Raw genomic sequence first — 21,369 nt, 5'->3', positions numbered from 1 at the left:
TGGTGATCTTGCCCATCTCTGTCTGTATGTAATGACCGAAAAAGAAACACTCCTTCGAAACGTCTATTCAAATTTGTATTTCTGTAAAATTAGCCACCTGGCTGTCGAAATTGGATGCATCGCCGTACACCACTAAAACTTGTCACTACAGAACAGATTACTTAGATAAAAGACGAAATTTTTGTCCAGCTAGCAAGCACTAAGCCAATAGTTAAATGTTCGACTAACTCTCAAGCAACCATTTCACGAATGACCAGAATAGATAGCAATATCTCAAATGCATGTACACAGTACTGTGACGCAATAGTGAAAGACATTGTCACGCAATTCAAACCGGTGTTGAAAGGCAATGATGCAATATTTCATCAGGCCTCACGAACGATGGTGCAATATTTGGACATTTTCTAAAAATTTCCATGACGTAAGATGCCAGCTAGGTTAAGTAGACCATAACGGTTTTTATATGACGTTTGATTTGGTGAAAATTGTCGGGAACATTACCAACCTACCTACTTACTTGCTTACATTACATTCCTGTTCTGACCCGTAATTTACTAAGTAATTTCGCAGTAGGCCTAATTAAGTTGTTTTAACTAATTCTTTCTTTTTTTCTGCAAGACTTCAGTCTCCACGTGGGATTCTAGCGTCAAAGGCAGTAGTGCGATATACAAACAAACTCCAGCTGACTGAACAATAGATGACACTGTGACACAACACTAGAACAATGGGCAATTGTAACTTTGTAAGACGTCAACATTTCGCAGTTTGACAAAAAAAATTGCAAACAACAACTAAGACATTAAAAAGTATGCGTTGACGCTATGCGCTAAAAAACCGCGAAAACTTTACGGCGCATCCTCAAGCGCAAACTATCCAAAAAAATGTGGCCGCAAGCGTAAGCGCAAACAAAAAGTCTACGCCGCATGTATGCGGCGTAGAATTTGCGGCGCATACGTACATCTCTGCAAACCAGTGTGTCTTCTTTTTGGCATGGTGATAAACATTGATCTTCTCCGACTTTGTTTTATTTTGAAGATTTCATGAATTAGATTAGAGGAAAGCTAGAAGGAATTAATTTTTGAAACAACAAAAACAATACATGTCAACATAACAAAGGACGAGAAAGGGATAGAAGCGACAAAACGCGAATGTTGAAAGAGGAAATAGAAAGTACGGTAAAATTGTGGAAGCACTGGCTGATGATGGGGTATTGCCAAAAAATTATCACAAACAGACGGAAACAGTTCTCATGGAAAATGTTTGCTGTTGTCATGCAGAAAGGTGATTGTGTTAGAAAATAATTAGCACGGATTATTTTAGTTATCTAGATTTATCCTCTTACAGCATTGATTTTATTTTTAGCAGTATTTTCTAGATTGACGTACTTATCGATAAAAACAACCTATTTTTTTGTAAAGTTGTGTTTCGCAACAATGGCTTATAATTATCCTCCATCCGGACAAGGTCAAGGCTACCCACCTCAGCAGGTGATTCTTTGTTTTGCTTTAAGATATTCTTGTCTTAATCAATTGTATCAAGATGTTATTAATGCACTGATGTGTAGAAATCGTGAAATTGATTAAAACATTTTCTTTAGCTTCATTTATGTTTCTCAGCGTGATTGCCCTTCAAGTGATTTTTAATTGTTTAGGTGTTATTTTGCACTACTGTATACTCAATGTTGCTCTTTGTTGGTGCAAGTATTGCGATTAGGGTAGTGCTCTTGCACAATTCCCACTGAAAATATATAAGAAAAAGCCACACCCTTTTCTCTCTAGTTGTCAGTTCCATTGGTGATGAGACGCTGTCAGGATGGTTTTTGCATTGTTCCAGTTATTTTAGTGATGGTGGGGAGCCGGGTGCGGTTTGAACTCATTGGCTACCAATAGTTTGAATATTTTGGTCATTGAATAAGCTACCAATTCTTCATTGTACTACTGTGTAGCCTACTTACTAGCGTTGTGCAATAGCTTCAGTGGCTATATTCACAATATATGGTAAGGATAGGTGGTCACTGGTCATTTATTTTTGTTTGAATGCGACACAAAACTTACTTAAAAAAAAACAACAAAAACGTACAGTGTGCATCCAATGATAGAGTGCGAAAGATCATTGCTCTAAAATACATGGACCATGGCCGTAGGAGCTCGTGTTGAGTTGACTTTTTCAGACAAAATCAGGAATCTATCAACTACCGAAAATATGAACAGAGGATTGTATCTTGTACAGTATTATATATATAATTTGTGTCTATGATTCTTAGACATTCACTGATATCTCAGAGCTCCAGAAAGACCCTTTCTCAAGTTATTTTGTTTTAACCAAGATTTGCTCATTGTATTCCATGGTCTTGGTCTTAAGATGGTTGACAGGATTATGGAATATATCGTTGGGATAAAACCAAATGGAGTTATGTCCAAAATCATCAAACTGAGATAACCGCAAAAAAATTGTTTGAATGTTTTTGATATCTTAAATGCATCAAACCAACCAGTGCCACAATACTTACAACCATGTAAGTGCCACAATACTTACAACCTTGTTTTGCAAACCTGGAGTACTGGAAAGAACTACGCTCAAAAACCGAGACACTGCAATAAAACTAAAAGTGGACATAACCCAGTTTGGTTTTACCTCAACAATATGTTATCTTAAACATCCCTTGCAATGGCTTTTATAGAAGACTGTTGCTTTAAGCGTTGATGCTGAAGTAACTTGGTATTCTTATGAAGCTGTCAAAACTAGTCATTACTTGCCTCAGTCTTTTGATGTTCTCTGAAAAATGCTTTTTTTGTACTGGGTCGGCTTCTCTGAATAATGAATATGATTCTCTGAAATGGAGTCTCCGAATAGTAGCAGACCACTTAGGAGTTTAGGACATATTGAAACTTTCTGTTTCTGCTTCAACTTTTGGTTTTGAGCTTTGTTTAACCCAGTGGTTCCCAACCGGGGTGCCAATTGCAATGCTCAAGGGTGCCGCGAGATATTGAAATATTGCAATAAGCTACTGTGGCCCAATCTTTATTTTAACTTTAAACTGTTAAGTGCGAAATTTATTTATTTCTAACCAAGTTTCAGTGCGTATTAAGTTTCGCGTCTCGCAGTTATTCTCGGCTCCTTTCTGGAGAGTCACTTAGTGGGGAAGTCGCTGGCGGTAAGTAGATAATTCGCGGTAAGCCTTTGTTTTCTCTCCTAGGAAAAACAGCGTGAAAGAGATTTTAACTAGTTGCTGTTCTTTCCATAAAAACGTTTAAAACGCATCATTATTGCCAGGTTTCATGATTAAATTTTGTGTTTCACGGCGCACAAACTACCACTGGTCAAAATATTTGAGTAAGTATATACCTGAAAGAAGCCCGGTTATCTTAGAAATGGACAACGGTGTGTAGGAATTTGCACAGATGGAGCTTCGTCGATGGTTGGGTCAATTAAAGGATTTGTATCGTTAGCAAAAAGACAAAATAGTGATATTATAACAACACACTGTTTTCTTTATCGCAAAGTTCTTTTCGGAAAAACATTAAGTTCAGACCTAAAAGAAATTTTAAACAAACTTGTCAAAATGGTCAACTACCGTACATCAAAAGTAGACCACTTAAGGAAATGGGAGCAAACTATGCTAATCTGTTGCATTAACCCTTTCAGTGCGTGTACCCGGTGTTACCGGGTATAGCAACTAGTCGGTGAAATGCGTGTACCCGGTAATACCGGGTATGGTAGTCAGTTAAAACCTTGTTAAAGCTAGTTATTGACTTGCACGCGCCAGCTTGGCTTGTTTCTATGCACTAGAAGTTATTTGTAGCTGTTTAAAAACGTCAAACTTTAAAATGTCGGGGAGCAATGTGCGAGGTAGTCGATTCAATACGGAGGAAGCGGTAGGTCAGATTTTTGCTAACACAGACAGCGAGGACAATTTTGATATTGCTGATAGAGAAGTTTCATTTCCGCATGTTGACTATGACAGCCCGGGGAGTGATTGGGAATGTGATTTGAATGATTTTTATGATTTACATCTTGACGATAGATCCATGGATGTGTCTCCCGATTATGATGAAGAGGGTGGTCGTCGTCGTGATGATTATTATTATTGAGTTCGTCGTCGTCGTCTGAGCCTCTGGGGCCGAGGGTCTATCCTTTTACCACCCCAGATTCACGATGTCCCGGGACTACACTGGAAGGCTACTAGAGAGCAGCCAGTCTTTGGTTTCATCATCCATGACACGCAGATCTTCCACTCCGTTAGACGGCTTGAAGATGGAACAGTCCTTGATGATGTGGTCCAGGGTCTGTTCCTCGGCACCACAGTCACAGCAGGGGTCGATCTTAACTTTTTTTTTTACTAGCCCACCGGACTAGTTGCTCCCCGTTTTCACTAGCCCGCACGATTTTTCACTGGTCCGACCAGTTTACTGACTTTTCACTTGTCTGATGACGTATTAACAATAGCGATAACTACCCAGCTAACACTCAGCGTTAGACACTTTGTAGTAACGTTGAATCAGCATTTGATCATCAGGATTTGCTTCTAGTTTGCATACTTCATTTATTTAATCGTATAATTGTGCCTGTTAGCGAAAAGAGAATGTCTCTTCTTTGCTTCGCATAATTGTCTTCAATGTTCAAAGGCGAAATGAAGCAGAGGTGAGACATGCGCATGCGATCAAAACAAAGACAAGTGTCTGTAATCCCAGGCCGCCATAAGCTAATATACATCGCACTACAAAAAAAACAATTTTCGCACAGCTGGGCTTCATTAAAACAGAAGAGCACACAAAAGGAATAATCACACTTCCCAATAAAGAAGTTTAAATGCTTTTGATGTCATCCGTCGGCGACTGGCTTTCCAAGGAATGGACACGGACAAATTATTTCAGCTTGAGAGGGAAGTGTTGGAAAGCATGTCTAAAAGTTTAAACCAGAAAACTTTGGAGAATTTTTTTTTAAATTGCTGAAAAAAAACAGCCTACTGTTGTGAAATGCAGTGCATAATTTCATTTGTGCAGTTTCGTTCAGTTGAAGAACATTGCAAATTAATTATTTTACCAGACAGCGCAAAACCAAAAGACTTGAAAAAAAAACTTTGCGATTTCAAAACAAACAATGAGTGTGAGCCGTGTTTTCCACCATACCACTATTTTCGTAGGCCACGTTCCATACTCAAAACTTCACAGCTGGCACGGAGCTAAAAATAGCACGCTTGAATTAAAAACATCAACGTCAAAGTTGGCGTTGTGACATCACAGATATCGGTGAGATGAAAAGAAGTCCGACTGCCACAGTTTGCAGAAAAATGCTTTCATCATAAATGCTCTCCCAGTCAGCAAAGCTGGTCTTTTTAACATTGTTTCAACGTCTGCAGATGATAAATCAATGTAAAAAGGACCAGTTTTGCTGGTTGGAAAATACAGCATAGTGTTATGTAACACAGAACTAGTAAACTCTTTAAAGTTTAACCAGAATTGTAAACAGTTGTAGGAAGTATCAGTTGTAATGTGGCGACCGCCAACCTGGCGGCTGGCGTGTTCAGTGCGAGAAAAAAGTAGTCACGTGCTCAGTTGACCTACTTTGCAGCCTTCTTTGTGCAATTTCGCCTCTGGCAAGCAAATTTCTGCAGTATTTCAGAGTGAGAGTGACCTCAGTGACGTCGCCAATCGCCATTTTGTAAATCAAAATTTTTCACCAGCGAATATTTTCACTAGCCAATCGGACTAGTACTGCAACATTTCTACTAGTCCGCGCAAAATTTCACTAGCCATTGGCTAGCGGACTACCGCTAAGATCGAACCCTGCACAGGAGGAGGAAGAGGCCATTCCCCGTTGGTGCATGGTTGAGCGGAAAAGCCCGACACCCGTACGAAGACGGTTGAGGCGCACCCATGCCTGTCTTGGTAGCCTTAGGCCGATGAGGCGTATGTCGGCGTCGGGGCTGAACGAATAGAGTCTAGTGGCGCTTGACTTCCATTCAGAACTCCATTTATGGTCCGCCCAAGTTTGCCCTGACTGTCCAAGCCAGCCAGGCCTGCATGCAGATAAAGATTGTTTTAGGGTTTACCACATAAAATTGGATTATTCTGTAGCTGCACCCAGGGCCGGATTTAGCTGATGGGGGGCCGAGGCACTTTTAGGTGGGGGGGCCCGTGCAAAATTTTTTTTTAGCTCCGTGGGCGCGAAAAACCACCTCTACGTGTACAGTAGCAGTAATCCAGCACTGCACAGCATTTTGCAGAAACTTTAAAGGCCAAAAAAAAATAATAACACAAAATTACATTTTTTCTACATCGGGGGTCCCTTCAAAAGGGGGGCCCGGGGCACCTGTACCCTCTGCCCCCTCCCTAAATCCGGGCCTGGCTGCACCTGATGAAAAAAACAAAGATTCATTAGACGTATAGCCTACGAGTAAATGTCCAAATTATGCTCTCACAAACTCAACAGCCTGAAGTTTGTACTGTGAAAGAAAGCAAAAACATTTATTGAAAAGCATTAGCCTATGTGATAGAAGACTACAATCACTATGTAGCCTACAAACTATAACTATTTTTCAATGTATCTTTCATTTTTTACATGGTAGCCTATTTTATAGTTCTTTTTGTCCGTTTTGTGTATTTTTATCTATTTTCAGTAAACAACAAGACATTTCAACAACATTTTACTAGAAAAAAGTTTTTTTTACAGATTTTCTAAAAATTGAAGCATCTAAAATGGCTGCCACGAAGTCACGTGACAATCTATCTGTGTAAAATTTTAACATTTTTTTTTTTTTTATTAGTTCAACCTTTTTTTAGATCTAAAAGACAAAAGAAATTTTCAAAAAGCTCTAGTAGGAGCTTATTTTTTCACATTCATTATGAAATGCATATTTTTTTCTAAATTTTTTTTTTTAATTTATTACTTTTGTTACCAGTTTCATTTTTTTAAATGTTATTCAGTAATTGATTTTGTGTATCTTTATCCATATTTAGTAAGCAAAAAGACTTTCTAACTACATTTCATTACAAAAAAAAACGTTTTCTTCACAAATTTCACAAAAGTGAAAAAATCCAAAATGGCTGCCATGACGTCACGTGACAATCTAACTGCACAAAACTCTAAAATTTTGCCTGTTTTTAGTAGTCCAACCTTTTTTAAAATCTAATACACAAAAAAAAATTTCAAAAAAGCTCTTGTAGTACTTTTTGCACATTCATTTGAAAATGCATATTTTTTCCTAAAAAAGGGTTTAGCACAGGGACTAGACATACCTATAGCAGCGAAAGGGTTAAGAAGTAATTTCCCAGATTGTCCATGGAAAATTACGCATGGGTAAGAAATCCATTTTTACTGGACTGTCATATTATTTTGAATCTTAAAGAAGAAGAAGAATTCATTGACTTTTGTAACGATAGTTTAAGCTTATGCACAAGCAGATGTCTCTCGACGAGTTCCGAATAAAAATTCAAAATGAATATCCTTGCGTTAGAAAGAAAGCTGTTGTGCTTTTACTGCAGTTTTCCATGACATAGCCTACCTATGTGAGAGTGGATTTTCCATATTAACAAACATAAAAACTAAAAAACAAGAACGACTGCTTATAGTCGAGGAAGAAATGCAGGTTGCTTTATCGAATGTGCCCCCAGATATTAAAGGACTTTGTGCAAGAAGTCAAGCCCTAATTTCACACTGACTTTTTAATAAATACATTTATTTATGCGCGCTATACTGTACAACTCATTCTGTGTTATGTCATACAGTTATTTGAAATACAGAAACCTCATAAAATTGATCCAGTTTTGCCAGGGTGCCGCAAACTGTTTATCTCTTTGATAGGGTGCCGCAAGGTCAAAAAGGTTGGGAACCACTGGTTTAACCCTTCCAGCAATAAGTAGTTCTGGACATAGGCGTTGAAATAGGGTGGCCGGGTGGGTGGCGCCCACCCTGCCGTAAAATGAGGGTGGGCAAAATATGTTTCGCCCACCCTGTTTTCATGATACTTATGAAGTGTTCGTTACAATTATTTCCGTTTTTGTTATACGCTGAATTATCCAACCAACTGTAGCGCAACTTTTTGTTTTACGCTATGTCTCTCGCTAGGTATTCGACAGAACAAAGCAAATCCGCAACAACGCTGCATTGAAAAAAATGCGGTACTCACTGCATTGTTGTTGTTACGGCAACTGCCACACGATGGCAATTCCTGGTGAGAGAAAGCCATGTTTGATCTTTTCTCCGAATGGTCTCACTTTTGTTACGTCACAATCAAACTTCAGTTCCAGGTTAGCGTAAGGGAATATGAATATGACATCATAATGAACATGACAATAAAATAACCAATACAAACTAAAGATGTACTGAAACAATCATTTTTTACAAATCTTTCCTCACAAACTTGTTGCTGGGTATAAATTGGGGCACCGCGCGACAATTGTCATTTCATTATTGAAAAGTTAAACATAAAGCAAAGTCAAAGGCGCAAGAAAGCAAACATCAAACCTATTAAAGTTTAATTTCTGCATCGACGCTAAACACAGTCTTTGTGAGAAAGACTAACCATTGCGAACATACACATTCAATGAAATCTGTTTGAAAACTCTCGCCCACCCAGAATTCCTCTCTTCTAAGAAAAAATCGACCCCTATGGTTCTGGATATATGGCAATTTGACCTTTTTTCACTGGGTGGCACAGCCGTTAGAGAGAGCCACTCCCCAAAATGTTTGGAGATGAGTTTTAGGTCCTTTTACTAGTTTTTTTTAAATTATAAAAAAAATTGTTTTCTGCCCATCCTATTGCAATATCTTTAACCCTTCAATTGCAACATAAGGTTTGCACAGCCAGGATAATGCGACTTTCTCTTTTAAACTTGTTCTGCTGTCTGGTAACTTCAACACTTTAATTCTTGACGTGAAAAAATGACCCTTCACCCTATGGAATCAAATAACTGCAAAGATGAGTCAAAAGAAATGTGATAAACAGAGATAACTGCTTTTATTCCTTATGACGTTATGACTCAACTTGGTTGTAAACTAAATTGGTTTAGTTTGTTGTTTAACATGTGTTTGTTGTGGTAATAACAGATTTTTCGATGCTTCTTGAACAAACTGTGCGCCGTTCTATATATTTGATCGGTCTGGGACTATTCGGAGATGCTGATTCAGAGATATCCTAATTTGGAGACAACCTTTTTTTGGAGATTTCTAAGATCCCACTGGCACAGCAGCATTTGTTCATTCAAAGGAATTAGCTTATAATACTTAGAGATTAATCAAATAAAATCTTTGCTAAATAACCACTTGTGGGCGGAAGATGTACATCTACAGTTCTACGCATGAGAAAACTTTAGCATTTATAAGGATGGCATATGTACGCATTTTTACTGTTGACAAAAAGACCGACCGATGCGATTACTATATATATATATATGCGCAAAACTTTCAGCAGTTTTTTATTTTAGTATTGGCCACATTATTATGTGCACTGGGGAAACCACCAAACTGAAAAACCATCCAGAAACAAAATTACTGTAAAATTAACAATTGTCTCTGAAATTAATCCTGTCTGGTAGGCTAAGTGAAATAAAAATAGCCGCCATTATCAAGTGGTTAAATCAGAAATAAATTTTAATTTGCCTTTTATTTTTGTAAAACTTCAGTTTCCATTTAATTTTCTTTGTCGAAATACAGAAGAAACAATATTGTGGAAATAAAATACAGTAACAGAACCAACCAAAGGAAAAGGTGGCAGAATCGTAATGGTTTAAGACTGTGCATGCAAAGATGTAATTCCAATTACCCATCCATACTTTTATGCTTGGATCATTACCACGGTCGACATATCAGCGGCTAATCTGGAAATCGCTTCCTTTATTAGCCTGAAAACCAAAGGTTAATTGCCTATAATGCCTAACCTATAGAATAATCGTTGCTAGATATCACTATATACACAGTCTGCAAGATATCACCTAATTTACATCTACCTTACTGAACCAATAAGCTGCGCCCTTTTGGGGCAAATTTTTAATTTCAATTGGGGGGATATCTAAATATCTGTGTATGCCTGAAAAATGAAGGCATGCAAAAAAAAAATTTTTTTCGTCAATGTTTAGACCCTGCTGTCGGCCCCGGAACATTTGCAGGTTACCGGAATTTTGAAATCTTTATAAAATCTTAATCTTTTGTGCTAGGTAGGGCATGTTGGTATTCATTTCTATTGTTTTTGGATAATTAATCCATTCATTAAGTTTACAGACAAATTTAGACATGTTTTACAATTTTAATTTTTGCAACGATGACAAATTTTCTTGCATTTTATGTAAATTTTTGTGGTTTCTGAGGGTTATGATAGTAGCAAGTTAGATTTACTGGTTCTGGTACATTCTGAAGCAATATAAATAGACTCATTAGTTAAACATTTTAGCAAAAACAATGGCTAAGGAAGTCCAGATGAAAAAATAGTGTTATAATTCTTATTTATGTAACAAATTACATCACAGGCATGTAAGTATGTATGCTGTTTCTCCACCCATTAACTTGATTCCGATTATACCTTCCAGGATACTACGAAATATACCTACCTGACTCATTCTTTTGAATGTATTGTAATAGCTGAGTGTAAGAATGGCATAACAATCTTCAATAAAGGATGATCCTTTAGAAATAGAAAAGTATGAGTCACTGAAAACATCCAAACTTCCGCTTCATTTGAATGTGCTCAGACATTTTCTCTATCTCCGTACATTTCAATTTATGAATTCCACAACATCTAGTCAACTGCACAATGAACTCTACAAAGACATCATCAATATGTATTCATCTGCATCTATAGCAGCCACAAATTGCAAGAATGCCATCATAGACCAAGTAAAAGAGCTTGAAACCAAAAGAAAGACTGAACAAAAACAAGAATAACCAGCAGATTCTTGGGTTCAATAAGTTAGAGTTAACCAACGCGAGTGACACAGTGGGCCAATCTTTTTCTTGATTAAACTTTCTGGAAGATTTCCACTATTGGTCGCCTTACCCAGCTTATGCAGGTGCTTTGCATCATTTGAGAGATTCTGCTCAACTTGAACCGAAATTTCAGGATATTTTGGTGTATATATTATTTAGTGCAGCGGTTCCCAAAGTGGGCGCCAGCGCCCCCCTGGGGGCGTTTGCGACCATGAAGGGGGCGCTGGCTATAAAGTGGGCGATTGGGGGGCGCTGAGAGTAAGCCAGGGCAGTTACAAGAAAAAGTTTGCAAAGGATTTTTGTCATGCAATTATGTTGGCAACGTCGCTTCGCAGTGCCCTACAAGTTTGTTGAGGTCGTAACGCATGACTTACTTTGAAGCACTGCGAATATGCAAACCCGATCTTTTGAGCGCTTACTACTCCACACCGAAGTACGATGGCTTTCCAAGGGAAATTGCCTTGCACGATTTTAATCGCTGTTTGAAACGGTCGTGGAATTTCCATAGAGTTGTGACCCTGGCCTTGCGAATGACGTCTTGGTTGTGAGAAATGATATCGCCTACTTGTCAGACATATTTTCCAAATTTAATGAGTCTATCCCTTCACGGTAACGAAGTAAACCTAATCAAGGTGAAATCGGCACTGTCTGGGTTCAGTGATAAGCTCGCGTTCTATCAGCAAAATTTGGCTAGACGAGAATTTTTCCAAATCTCAAGCTTGCATCAACTTGATACCAGTGACAGAGGCATATTTGATGTTGATGAAGAGACGTACAGCAATCATCTTCAAGAAGTACACAAAGACATGGGAGTTCGATTCCATGATGTATTTCAGTTGTTTGTTTGTTTTATCTTTACCCTGCATTGCGGGAAAGCGGACTTGAGCGCCATGCATCGGTGTACTCCTTCCGACGTACACCTGACCCACGCTGCAGCCGACGGCAATGTCTGTTTCCGGTTGTCTACTCTACTTATGACTTAAATTTGGTACTACCCATTACTCGAAATCGATCACTGGGTAGAGGCAATTATTGTAAAGTTTCTTGCCCAGAGAAACAACATCAAGTGCGGGTGGCTGGAGTCGAACATGCAGGCTCTCGACTGCGATCCCAACACGCTAACCACTCGGCCACTGCTGCGGAGTCTGACTGGGTAATCTCTGACTAGATAATCGACCCATTCTGTGATATTTCCAAACATGGAATTCTTGAGGAGGAACTGATAACATTGCAAGGCGATTTTGCACTCAAACCGAAGTTCAATATCTCGCACCAATAGTTCTGGTTACAGAACCAAATCAAAGAGAAATACCCTCACGTGTGGAATCGGGTCAAATTTTTTATCATAGTCTTTCCCGGCTCATACTTGGTGGAGCGTGCTTTCAGTGCCGTGACAACGCTTCTGGATAATAAAAGAAACCGTCTTGTCATACTTAGATAGAGGGAGACTTAAGATTGTTCCTATGCAACTGAAGCCCGATGTCAAGAGACTGATGACATTGCACCAACCTCATCTGTCTCATTAGACTTGGACTTGAATGGAAAATAACTTTGGTTTTACTTTTTTGTCGAGGGGGCGTTTGATACTCTGTTTGTTGTCCAGGGGGGCGCTATTAAAAAAAAGTTTGGGAAACACTGATTTAGTGGTTCAAATAGTAGTGGCTCCATTTCTCATACATTTTTGGCAAGCATTTTTCCGATTGGGCCATTAAAACTGTTTGACCCTGAAGTTGATCCATCAATGTGTTCAAAAAGTTTGCGAAGTGATAACTCGCAGTGGTGAAGTAAGCGAACTACATGCTGACAAGGTCTTCCTATACTTCTTTCGATATGGGCCATTAAACCATCCTTCCAGCTAGTATTAGAGTGTGTAGGCTACCATCTCCTCAAATAACACATATGTTAGATATGTTAATTTTCATTGAGATGAGATGATCCACGACACCTTCAGCAACACATTTTCCTGTAGAATACAAATTTTAAAGTTAAGACTTCCTAAAAAAAAATTATTGAACCTAAGAATCTACTGGTTATTCTTGTTTTTGTTCAGTCTTTCTTTTGGTTTCATTGGTTACAAGCTCTTTTACTTGGTCTATGATGGTCTTCTTGCACTTTGTGGCTGCTATAGATGCAGATGAATATATGTTGATGATGTCTTCGTAGAGTTAATTGTGCAGTTGACTAGATGTTGTGGAATTCATAAATTGAAATGTACGGAGATAGAGAAAATATATGAGTACATTCAAATGAAGCGGAAGTTTGGATGTTTGCAGTGACTCATACTTTTCTATTTCTAAAGGATCATTCTTTATTGAAGATTGTTATGCCATTCTTACACTCAGCAATTACAATACATTCAAAAGAATGAGTCAGGTAGGTATATTTCGTAGTATCCTGGAAGGTAAAATCGGAATCAAGTTAATGGGTGGAGAAACATCATACACACTTACATGCCTGTGATGTAATTTGTTACATAAATAAGAATTATAATACTATTTTTTCATCTGGACTTCCTTAGCCATTGTTTCTGTTAAAATGTTTAACTAATGAGTCTATTTATATTGCTTCAGAATGTACCAGAACCAGTAAATCTAACTTGCTACTATCATAACCCTCAGAAACCACAAAAATTTACATAAAATGCAAGAAAATTTGTCATCGTTGCAAAAATTAAAATTGTAAAACATGTCTAAATTTGTCTGTAAACTTAATGAATGGATTAATTATCCAAAAACAATAGAAATGAATACCAACATGCCATACCTAGCACAAACGATTAAGATTTTATGAGGATTTCAAAATTCCGGTAACCTGCAAATGTTCCGGGGCCGACAGCAGGGTCTAAACATTGACGGAAAATTTTTTTTTTTTGCATGTCTTCATTTTTCAGGCATACACAGATATTTAGATATCCCCCCAATTGAAATTAAAAATTTGCCCCAAAAGGGCGCAGCTTACTGAACCAATAACCGTTTTGTTTGCATGGTTATGGAAAAGTAAACATAAAAAAGCTTATCCTCTGGGGATCCTTCTCTTGTATCATGGGCCAATCCTATAGATGTTTGCTGGTACACCCCTTCATTTTCTTTGAATAAAAAAGCTTACCTATGATCCCTACAACTTCTCTGAATAAACAGAAGCCGTGGCTGGATTTTAAAGAAATATTTGAATCGGGATATCTCCATTCTCCAAATTGGCATCTCTGAATCAGATTCTCCAAAACTGGTGATTCCGATCTTTGTTAGCCAATGAATCTATGTTATAGCACGACAAATACTTTCATATCCAGTCCTCACCTACATAAAGACTGCTTGTGCTATTCTTTTTTTAAAAATTGGATCTTATGCAAGCTTGTTTAACAAGGCGGTTAAATTTGTAAGTTTTCATCACATACTAATGACGTATATGTATTTGAGTGTTAAGCCACACAGAGTTTAAAAAGTGATTTCAATCTACAATTCTGCCCATAGCTCATAACAAATTTGCTGAACCCCAAGTGATTTTTCTGCTTCATTAATGAATTTCTTTAGCCTGGATATCCTCCAGCTGGACAACAAGGGTACCCAGGAGCCTACCCTCCTCAAGGTGGGTATCCCCCTGCAACTGGGGCTCCAGGAGGCTATCCTGCACCCGGAGGAGCTTACCCACCCCAGCCTGGAACAGGAGGAGCTTACCCACCTCAGCCTTCATCTGGAGGGTATCCACCAGCCACAGGAGGAGCTTATACACAACCTGGTGGAATAGGTGAGTACACAAATTGTAAAGACATTTAATGTTTTTATAGAAATTGATTGTTGGAATGGGAGTCTTTGTCTTTGGCCTGAGAGTCTCTTTGAGAGATTGATTCTGTCAGTCTTCTTTGAATGAAAAAGTAACCTGAGTGGTTGTGGGAGGTGTGAAGTGAGTTGCAAATCTAAGGGTATAAGCCAATCTGAGTGCTAGGAACCAGTGTCAACCATCTCACTTGATATGTACCGATTGTACCGTGATCAATAAATAAAAAAAGTTTTTTGCTACACTTGTTCAAAATCACTGGGGATGCTGCAAGCTGCAAGGCATGTGATCTTTACTAAAAGGAGGCATGACATAAAAAGGCCAAGAACTACTGTTATAGAGGTTTTTGAATCATTGACACAGGTCGGTCACAGATGTTGATTGTTGACAGTGGGAAGTTTCTGCTGGTTGAAGCATAGTTGTTTGGCACTGCTTGATCTCGCAGTTTCTTATTGATTTTTAATCTCCATAATTATACAGGGTCATCAGTAAATTAACATTACGGTACAACTTCAAACAACTGTATTTAACATCAACATTTAGCGTTGCAATGTTAATAAATTGAATATTTCTAGATTTTATATTTTTTAGGTCTAACTTTGATAGGCCATGAATGAAAGTTTGAATTTAAAAGAATAGATGTAGAGTTCTTCAAATCGGGCAAGTCAAGGAGTGATATTTGCAAAGGACTTGGCGCCGCCCAAGCACTGCCGCAGGCGCCTGCCCAAGCACTGGCGCCGAGTCCCGGGCGGGCAGGCCGTGCCCGTCGGACATTTCAAGAATTAAAAAAAAAAACTAATGCAACTTTAAGTCCCAAAATTTCTGTAACCATTTGCCTCCTTCTGATACTAGCCTACTTACCTTAATCGCAGGGTTTTGTCGCCATATGATAGGCCCTAGACCTACTAATTAAGCGATTAGTTTTTGTCAATTATTGCCATTGTTACATTCATGCAATGTTAAACAACGCTGATTCGCCGTTAAACGAGCAAAAGTGTCCAGCCGCGCCGTTTGTCTCCACTCTGCCACCCGTAGCCCAGTGCTATAAACCAAGTAAATTGCGAACGACCATGACGCAGAAACGTCTTAACCCAGTAGTTCTCAAACTGTGCGTCGCGACGCCCTGGTGCGTCGTTTCACTTTTCCAAGGGCGTCGCAAAATAGTTCCGTTTCTTGGCTGAACTCAGTTTAAGATTATAAAAATGAGGTTAACCCTTTGAGGACCGCTGGAACACATGTGTCCAATGCACTTAGCCGATTAGCCTACACCGCAATTAACTAAAAAAAATTGCCACTATGCTGATACCCTAACGTAGTATTGGATGTCTATCCTTCAAAAAAAAGTTGGAAACTCTGAATCATTTTCCTTGGTGTTATTTCAGTTTGAAAATAGTGAAGAGTTGAGGTTGCAAGTGCGTTTTCTTCTCTTCAAATTTGCGAAGCATATTTATTTACATTTGCCCAAGCTCGAGTCGAAATTTTCAAAATACTTCCCGGAAAATTTTTCAAACTACGAATGGACTCGTGATCCTTTCATAGTAGGAAATCTTTGGATTCAATGAATGACGATTATCCAGGTTTGGTGAAAGAAAGCACTGCGAATTATTATCCCATTCGCTACGTCGTATTTATGTAAAGCAAAATTTTCTGCCTTGGCGGTGATCAAACCAAATATCGTTCACGAATAAATACTAAACAGTGAAAGAGAAATGCGGGTGGCAAGTTCAAAAATTCTCTCAAGATTCAATGAACTTTGTGAAAATAAACAAGCCCACGCGTCACATTAAATAATATGCATTGCTTTTTGTTGCATCAATAAACAAAACTTTAATCATAAGTTTCTTCATTTACTTTTATTTGCTGGTGCGTCGCAAGTCCAGAAAACTTTTCCAGAGGCGTCGCAACAAAAAAAAGTTTGAGAACCACTGTCTTAACCAATAACCATGCCTGCATCATGACCGCTCACAAAGAAGAAGTTGATGGACGGTACTTGACAAAGACAAAATAATTGCGCAGTTTATCTCCGAAAGCACTGTTCGGTAAAACACATTTTTTGTTTAACTATGCTATGGAGCGCCGTTTGTAAAAAGTGTTTTATACCTTTCGTTCTTCCCCACTATGGGCTTCTCGGGAGTTGAATTGCTGTAAAATCGCTTCTGCGTTGTATTACATCAGGGGTCACCAAACTTTTTTCTCTGAGGGCCGGGTTGCTGCGAGATTAACAGCTGCGGGCCGGATGCAAATTGCGAAAAGATATACATTATACAACTATATATGTAGAATCTCCATTGACTTGAATTGAGCACAATAATTAACAAAGTCAAAGATGGAATAGCAAAGTAGTGATGAAAATCGAAAAGTTGCTGGAAAAGTCATCCCCCGCTGTGATACACTACAGGGCATCATGCTCTTGAAACAACATTACATCTTTCCAAATTTGGCCTAGGCTGTCCCCATTTGTGGTGGCCTAATGATAAAAACAGAACACCAACATGTAGGCTGCCTGGTGAAAAAATGTACAAATTCAACATACAACAACGAACTATAAGAACAAAGAATTTTAAAGAAATCTCTATTACACAAAAAGGCAAAGCCAAAGACGGTTGCCTATGCCAAGGGAAGCACGTGTACAGAATTTATAACAGTGTCTGGCAGTTTTTCTATTACCGGTATTATAGAAAAAGTATTGTTATAAAAACAATTCTTATTGTAGGTTTAGAATCTATAATAATTTGTATCTACGACATCTGATATGTATAATAATTAATTTACGATACCAGCTGTTGTTTCCGCAGCATGTGGCGGGCCGGATGAAATTAGTTTGCGGGCCGGTTCTGGCCCGCGGGCCGTAGTTTGGTGACCCCTGTATTACAGCATCTTGTTTCTTATCTGTGCGCCCGCTAGGAGCGACTATTGTATGAACCCACCGATGTATTGTGTGTGTGTTATTGTGTTGTATCAACAATAGTAATGTAATTATGGAACTAGTACAGTATTGCAGTTTTCGTCCCGCAAGCCACACATAGGCCAATCACAAAAAATATGCGGAACTGAATTACCAGGACCAGACGTTGTTGCGTACCAATTATATTTATTGCTTGTTTCCAAATCGTGTTAGAGGAGACATAGACTTAAATGTAAAACTAGGCTAGCCCAACAACCTAGCAAAATCGCCCTTTTGAAAAACGCACAAAATAACCTTGATGACGTGACAGCATGTGTTCGCCCGCCCAGCTATTTTGAAAACTAGGCGCCTATGTAGCCCAAGGTTGCCCTTGAAGCGTCAGAACTTCAAAACTGATAAAAGCAATTTATCACTCAAAAATTGTCCCTAACCCTATAGGGTCAAGCGGGGTCAAATGGGCCGCGGGGGCAAACAGGCCATTCTGGTACTCTGTTTACTTCTCACATTTTTTTTCAAACTTATTCTTTTTTAAAATCGGAAGTTAATAGCTCATTTTAAAGCTGTTTTCCCATAGATTTGCATCATGTAAAACAAACACAGATGTACATTTGGAAAATATACTTCACATGATGCATAAAGTGGCCAAAAAATGTGAAAATATTAAAATTTAAAAATTGACCAAAAAAACTTTGGTATACCTGAAAAACTAATTAAGCTGGAATAAAAATTTACTGAACAGCATACACCCCAGAATGCTGAATTAGTATGCTGAAAAAATTAATAGTCTCACTTTTCTACTTTTTGCAATTTTTCTGTTTAAATAAAATGGGGTCAAATGGGTCACATTGGCTTTTTGACAAGTTTTAGCTCACTTGCGTAATTTTTTTTAATTCTGTTTAATTTATGGTATTTTTTAGGTGAACAGGCCTATTACTAGTACTAGACATAGCTGTTGGTTGCATGATTAGCTCCAGACATGCCTAGAAAGAGAACACGCAAAACTAAAACTGCATACAATCCTGATCTTCTACCTGAATTGGCCCAGTTGGTGAAAGATGGCAAAGGTTCGTTACAAAGTATTGCAAAAAAGCACAATGTCCCCAAAGAAACTCTTCGCCGGTGGGTTTCAAGTGCCCCAACAAAAGTAGGTTCTGGTGGTAGAACTGTCTTAACGTTTGACGAAGAACTACTGATCGTGAATGCTTTACAGTATATCTCCAAGTGCAGTTACCCCCAGAGTAGAGATGATGTAAAGAACATGGTGGCATCTTATATCAGTTCTATAGGCAGGAAGAATCCATTTAAGGATGGAAGACCTGGTAGAGATTGGATGTTGCTCTTTGAAAAGCGACATACAGGTGTATTAAAACGACGTAAGCCTGAGATCTTAACTGAAGCACGCGCTGAAGGTTTGACCAAGCATGTTGTGAATTCCTTTTTTGACATTTATGATAAAACTCTAGAACAAAACAAACTTGAAGAGCAGCCTCATCGCATCTTCAACTTGGATGAGACTGGACTTAGCACTGATAGAAGCAATGAGGCACTCTTTGTCTCCAAACAAAGCAAGAACGCCTACTTGAGGTCTCCTACTGCGGGCAAGACTATGTACACAGTGCTCTTTTATCTCTGCCTCTGGAAAGCATCTTCCTCCTTTGACGGTGTACAAGGCAAAACACCTCTATGAGAGCTGGACTGTCGGAGGCCCAAAAGGTGCATGTTACAGCTGCTCAGAGTCTGGATGGATGATGGATATTAATTTTGAAAATTGGTTTCTCAACATTTTTGTAAAATATGTCAGTGATATTGAAAAGCCAGTTCTTTTGACCTTTGATGGGCATAACAGCCATCTAACATACAACACTGTCAAGAGTGCAATGGACAATGGTGTTATTATCCTGTGTCTCCCACCAAATTCATCCCATGCACTTCAGCCTCTGGATGTCGGAGTATTCAAAGCTGTGAAAGTTATGTGGAAGAAGATTCTTAATGCCTGGTTTTCAGAGTCACGATTGGACGCTGTTGACAAAGCAGTCTTCCCTAGGTTGCTGTCAAGACTTTGGCCACGTTTAGACACAATAACTACAATCAACGCATTCCGAGGTGCTGGGTTATATCCTCCAAACAGAAGACCTGTAATGGAAAGGGTTGTACACCTAGAAGAAAATACACAAGATGGGACTGATGGGACACTAGCAAAGCCCAGCACATCCGCAGACTCACCAAGGAAGTTGCTGCGGAATGCAATTGTTGGAGTAATAAATCCAACCCCATCACGAACAACTGTAGCAGCCATGGAACAGAAAAAAAAGAAAAGAGCACGAGTTCAGGCACATGCAGGAGAAGTATTGACAGAAGAAGAAGTGCTGAAAAGACTATTAGAAGAAGAAAGACTTCGTAAAGAGAAGAAGTTGAAACAGAACAAGAGTAACATGACAATTTCAGTTAAAAAGCCTGTAAAGAAACAGCTTGTGGCTAGAATTCCAGATATGGCAAAAAAGAAGTTAACCTACAGCGATTCATTTGTTACTGCATCATCCAGTAGTGACAGTGGTTCAGGTGAGGAAGAAGCGGTGTCAATAACCAAAGTTAAAAAATTGAAAGAAGGTGTTACATTTGTTGTTGTCATCTATGAAGGATCTTATTTCCCAGGGCTAGTTACAAAGGTTAAAAAGACATGTGTTGAAGTTAGTTGCATGATAAGAAGCAGTCCCAGTGTCTGGAAGTGGCCTGAACATCAAGATCTACATGATTATCCATTAGATGATGTTGTCTCCATCATCCAACCTCCAGCTACTTGTGGCAGTCGTGGCCAACGTAGTGTGCCCGAAGTTGAAAAATACTGGAAAGTCTAACTGCAGTGTAAATGACAATTCTTGTGATCCGTATGAAAATACAAACTGAAGTAATCACAATATTAGACTATTTGTTTGATGTTTCCAACCTGTCCCGTTTGTTTTGTATATAGCATGATTGATTGAAGGTATAGTATCCTATTTCAATTGTCAACTATAGACCCTGCTGTTTGAAAATTGAACATTTGTAAAATGTTTCCTTATTCATATCGTTCCATTTCAGTTGCAAAAAAAAAGCATTGCAAATTATGTGTTCTACCTTTATCTGAAAAGGGCGAAGAAGGCCTTTATGGCTAAAATTGTTGAATATCACTAACAAAATACATGCCACCCAACAGGCCTGTGATAGAATAGCAAAAATGAAGTTCTTTCCTTACCATTTCGACAAATAGAAGTTGTGGCCCATTTGACCCCACAGCTGATGGGGTCAAATGGGCCACACCTACCCCAGCTTAGCACATTTTTTCATGTTTTTGCAAGTTTTTAATTTTTCTGAAAAATGTCTTATTTCATTGCTGAAAGGTGTAATGCTCTGTTGCAAAAATTTTTTTTTTAAATTTTATTATAGGTTTTATGTGGCATTCAAAAAACTGAAAAAGTGTCCCGTTTGACCCCGCATGACCCTACTCGAGTACAGGCTGACGTCATGTATAGGTCGACCACTCGACGTCTACTTTTTTGCAGAAAATCAATGACGTTTTTATTCTCTCGTGTAAAAGTCAACTAGGTTATTCTTGGCACTGTCATTTGGTGGTTCATCTAAGTATTGGCATTAACATACACTGAGGAAATTTCAAAGTAGAGCAACTTCAGCTGCCCCAATGCCTACCAAAATGCCTACCTTGTCAGAGACAAACGGCACTTTAATCCTGAGTTAGGGGTAGTTTTAGGGTTATTGTCTTTATTGGAAATAAA

At 38.6% G+C, this 21,369-nt stretch overlaps 1 protein-coding gene across 1 annotated transcript in view; it reads left to right on the top strand.

The window, feature by feature from the left end:
- Positions 1–1,351: 1,351 nt before the first annotated feature.
- Positions 1,352–21,369, top strand: part of LOC145774452 (annexin A6-like) — a 62,274-nt gene continuing 42,256 nt past the window's right edge. Inside the window, exons 1-2 of the mRNA XM_082585707.1 lie at positions 1,352–1,487; positions 14,451–14,664. Coding sequence (XP_082441833.1) covers positions 1,434–1,487; positions 14,451–14,664 — 268 coding nt within the window. The 5' untranslated portion in view covers positions 1,352–1,433. The remainder of the gene's footprint in view (positions 1,488–14,450; positions 14,665–21,369) is intronic.

Source organism: Aplidium turbinatum, chromosome 7, assembly GCF_918807975.1.
Source record: "Aplidium turbinatum chromosome 7, kaAplTurb1.1, whole genome shotgun sequence".
In the NCBI taxonomy this organism is placed as follows: domain Eukaryota; kingdom Metazoa; phylum Chordata; class Ascidiacea; order Aplousobranchia; family Polyclinidae; genus Aplidium; species Aplidium turbinatum.
Note: the sequence above shows the minus strand (reverse complement) of the source record. Positions and strands in the feature narration are given on the sequence as shown.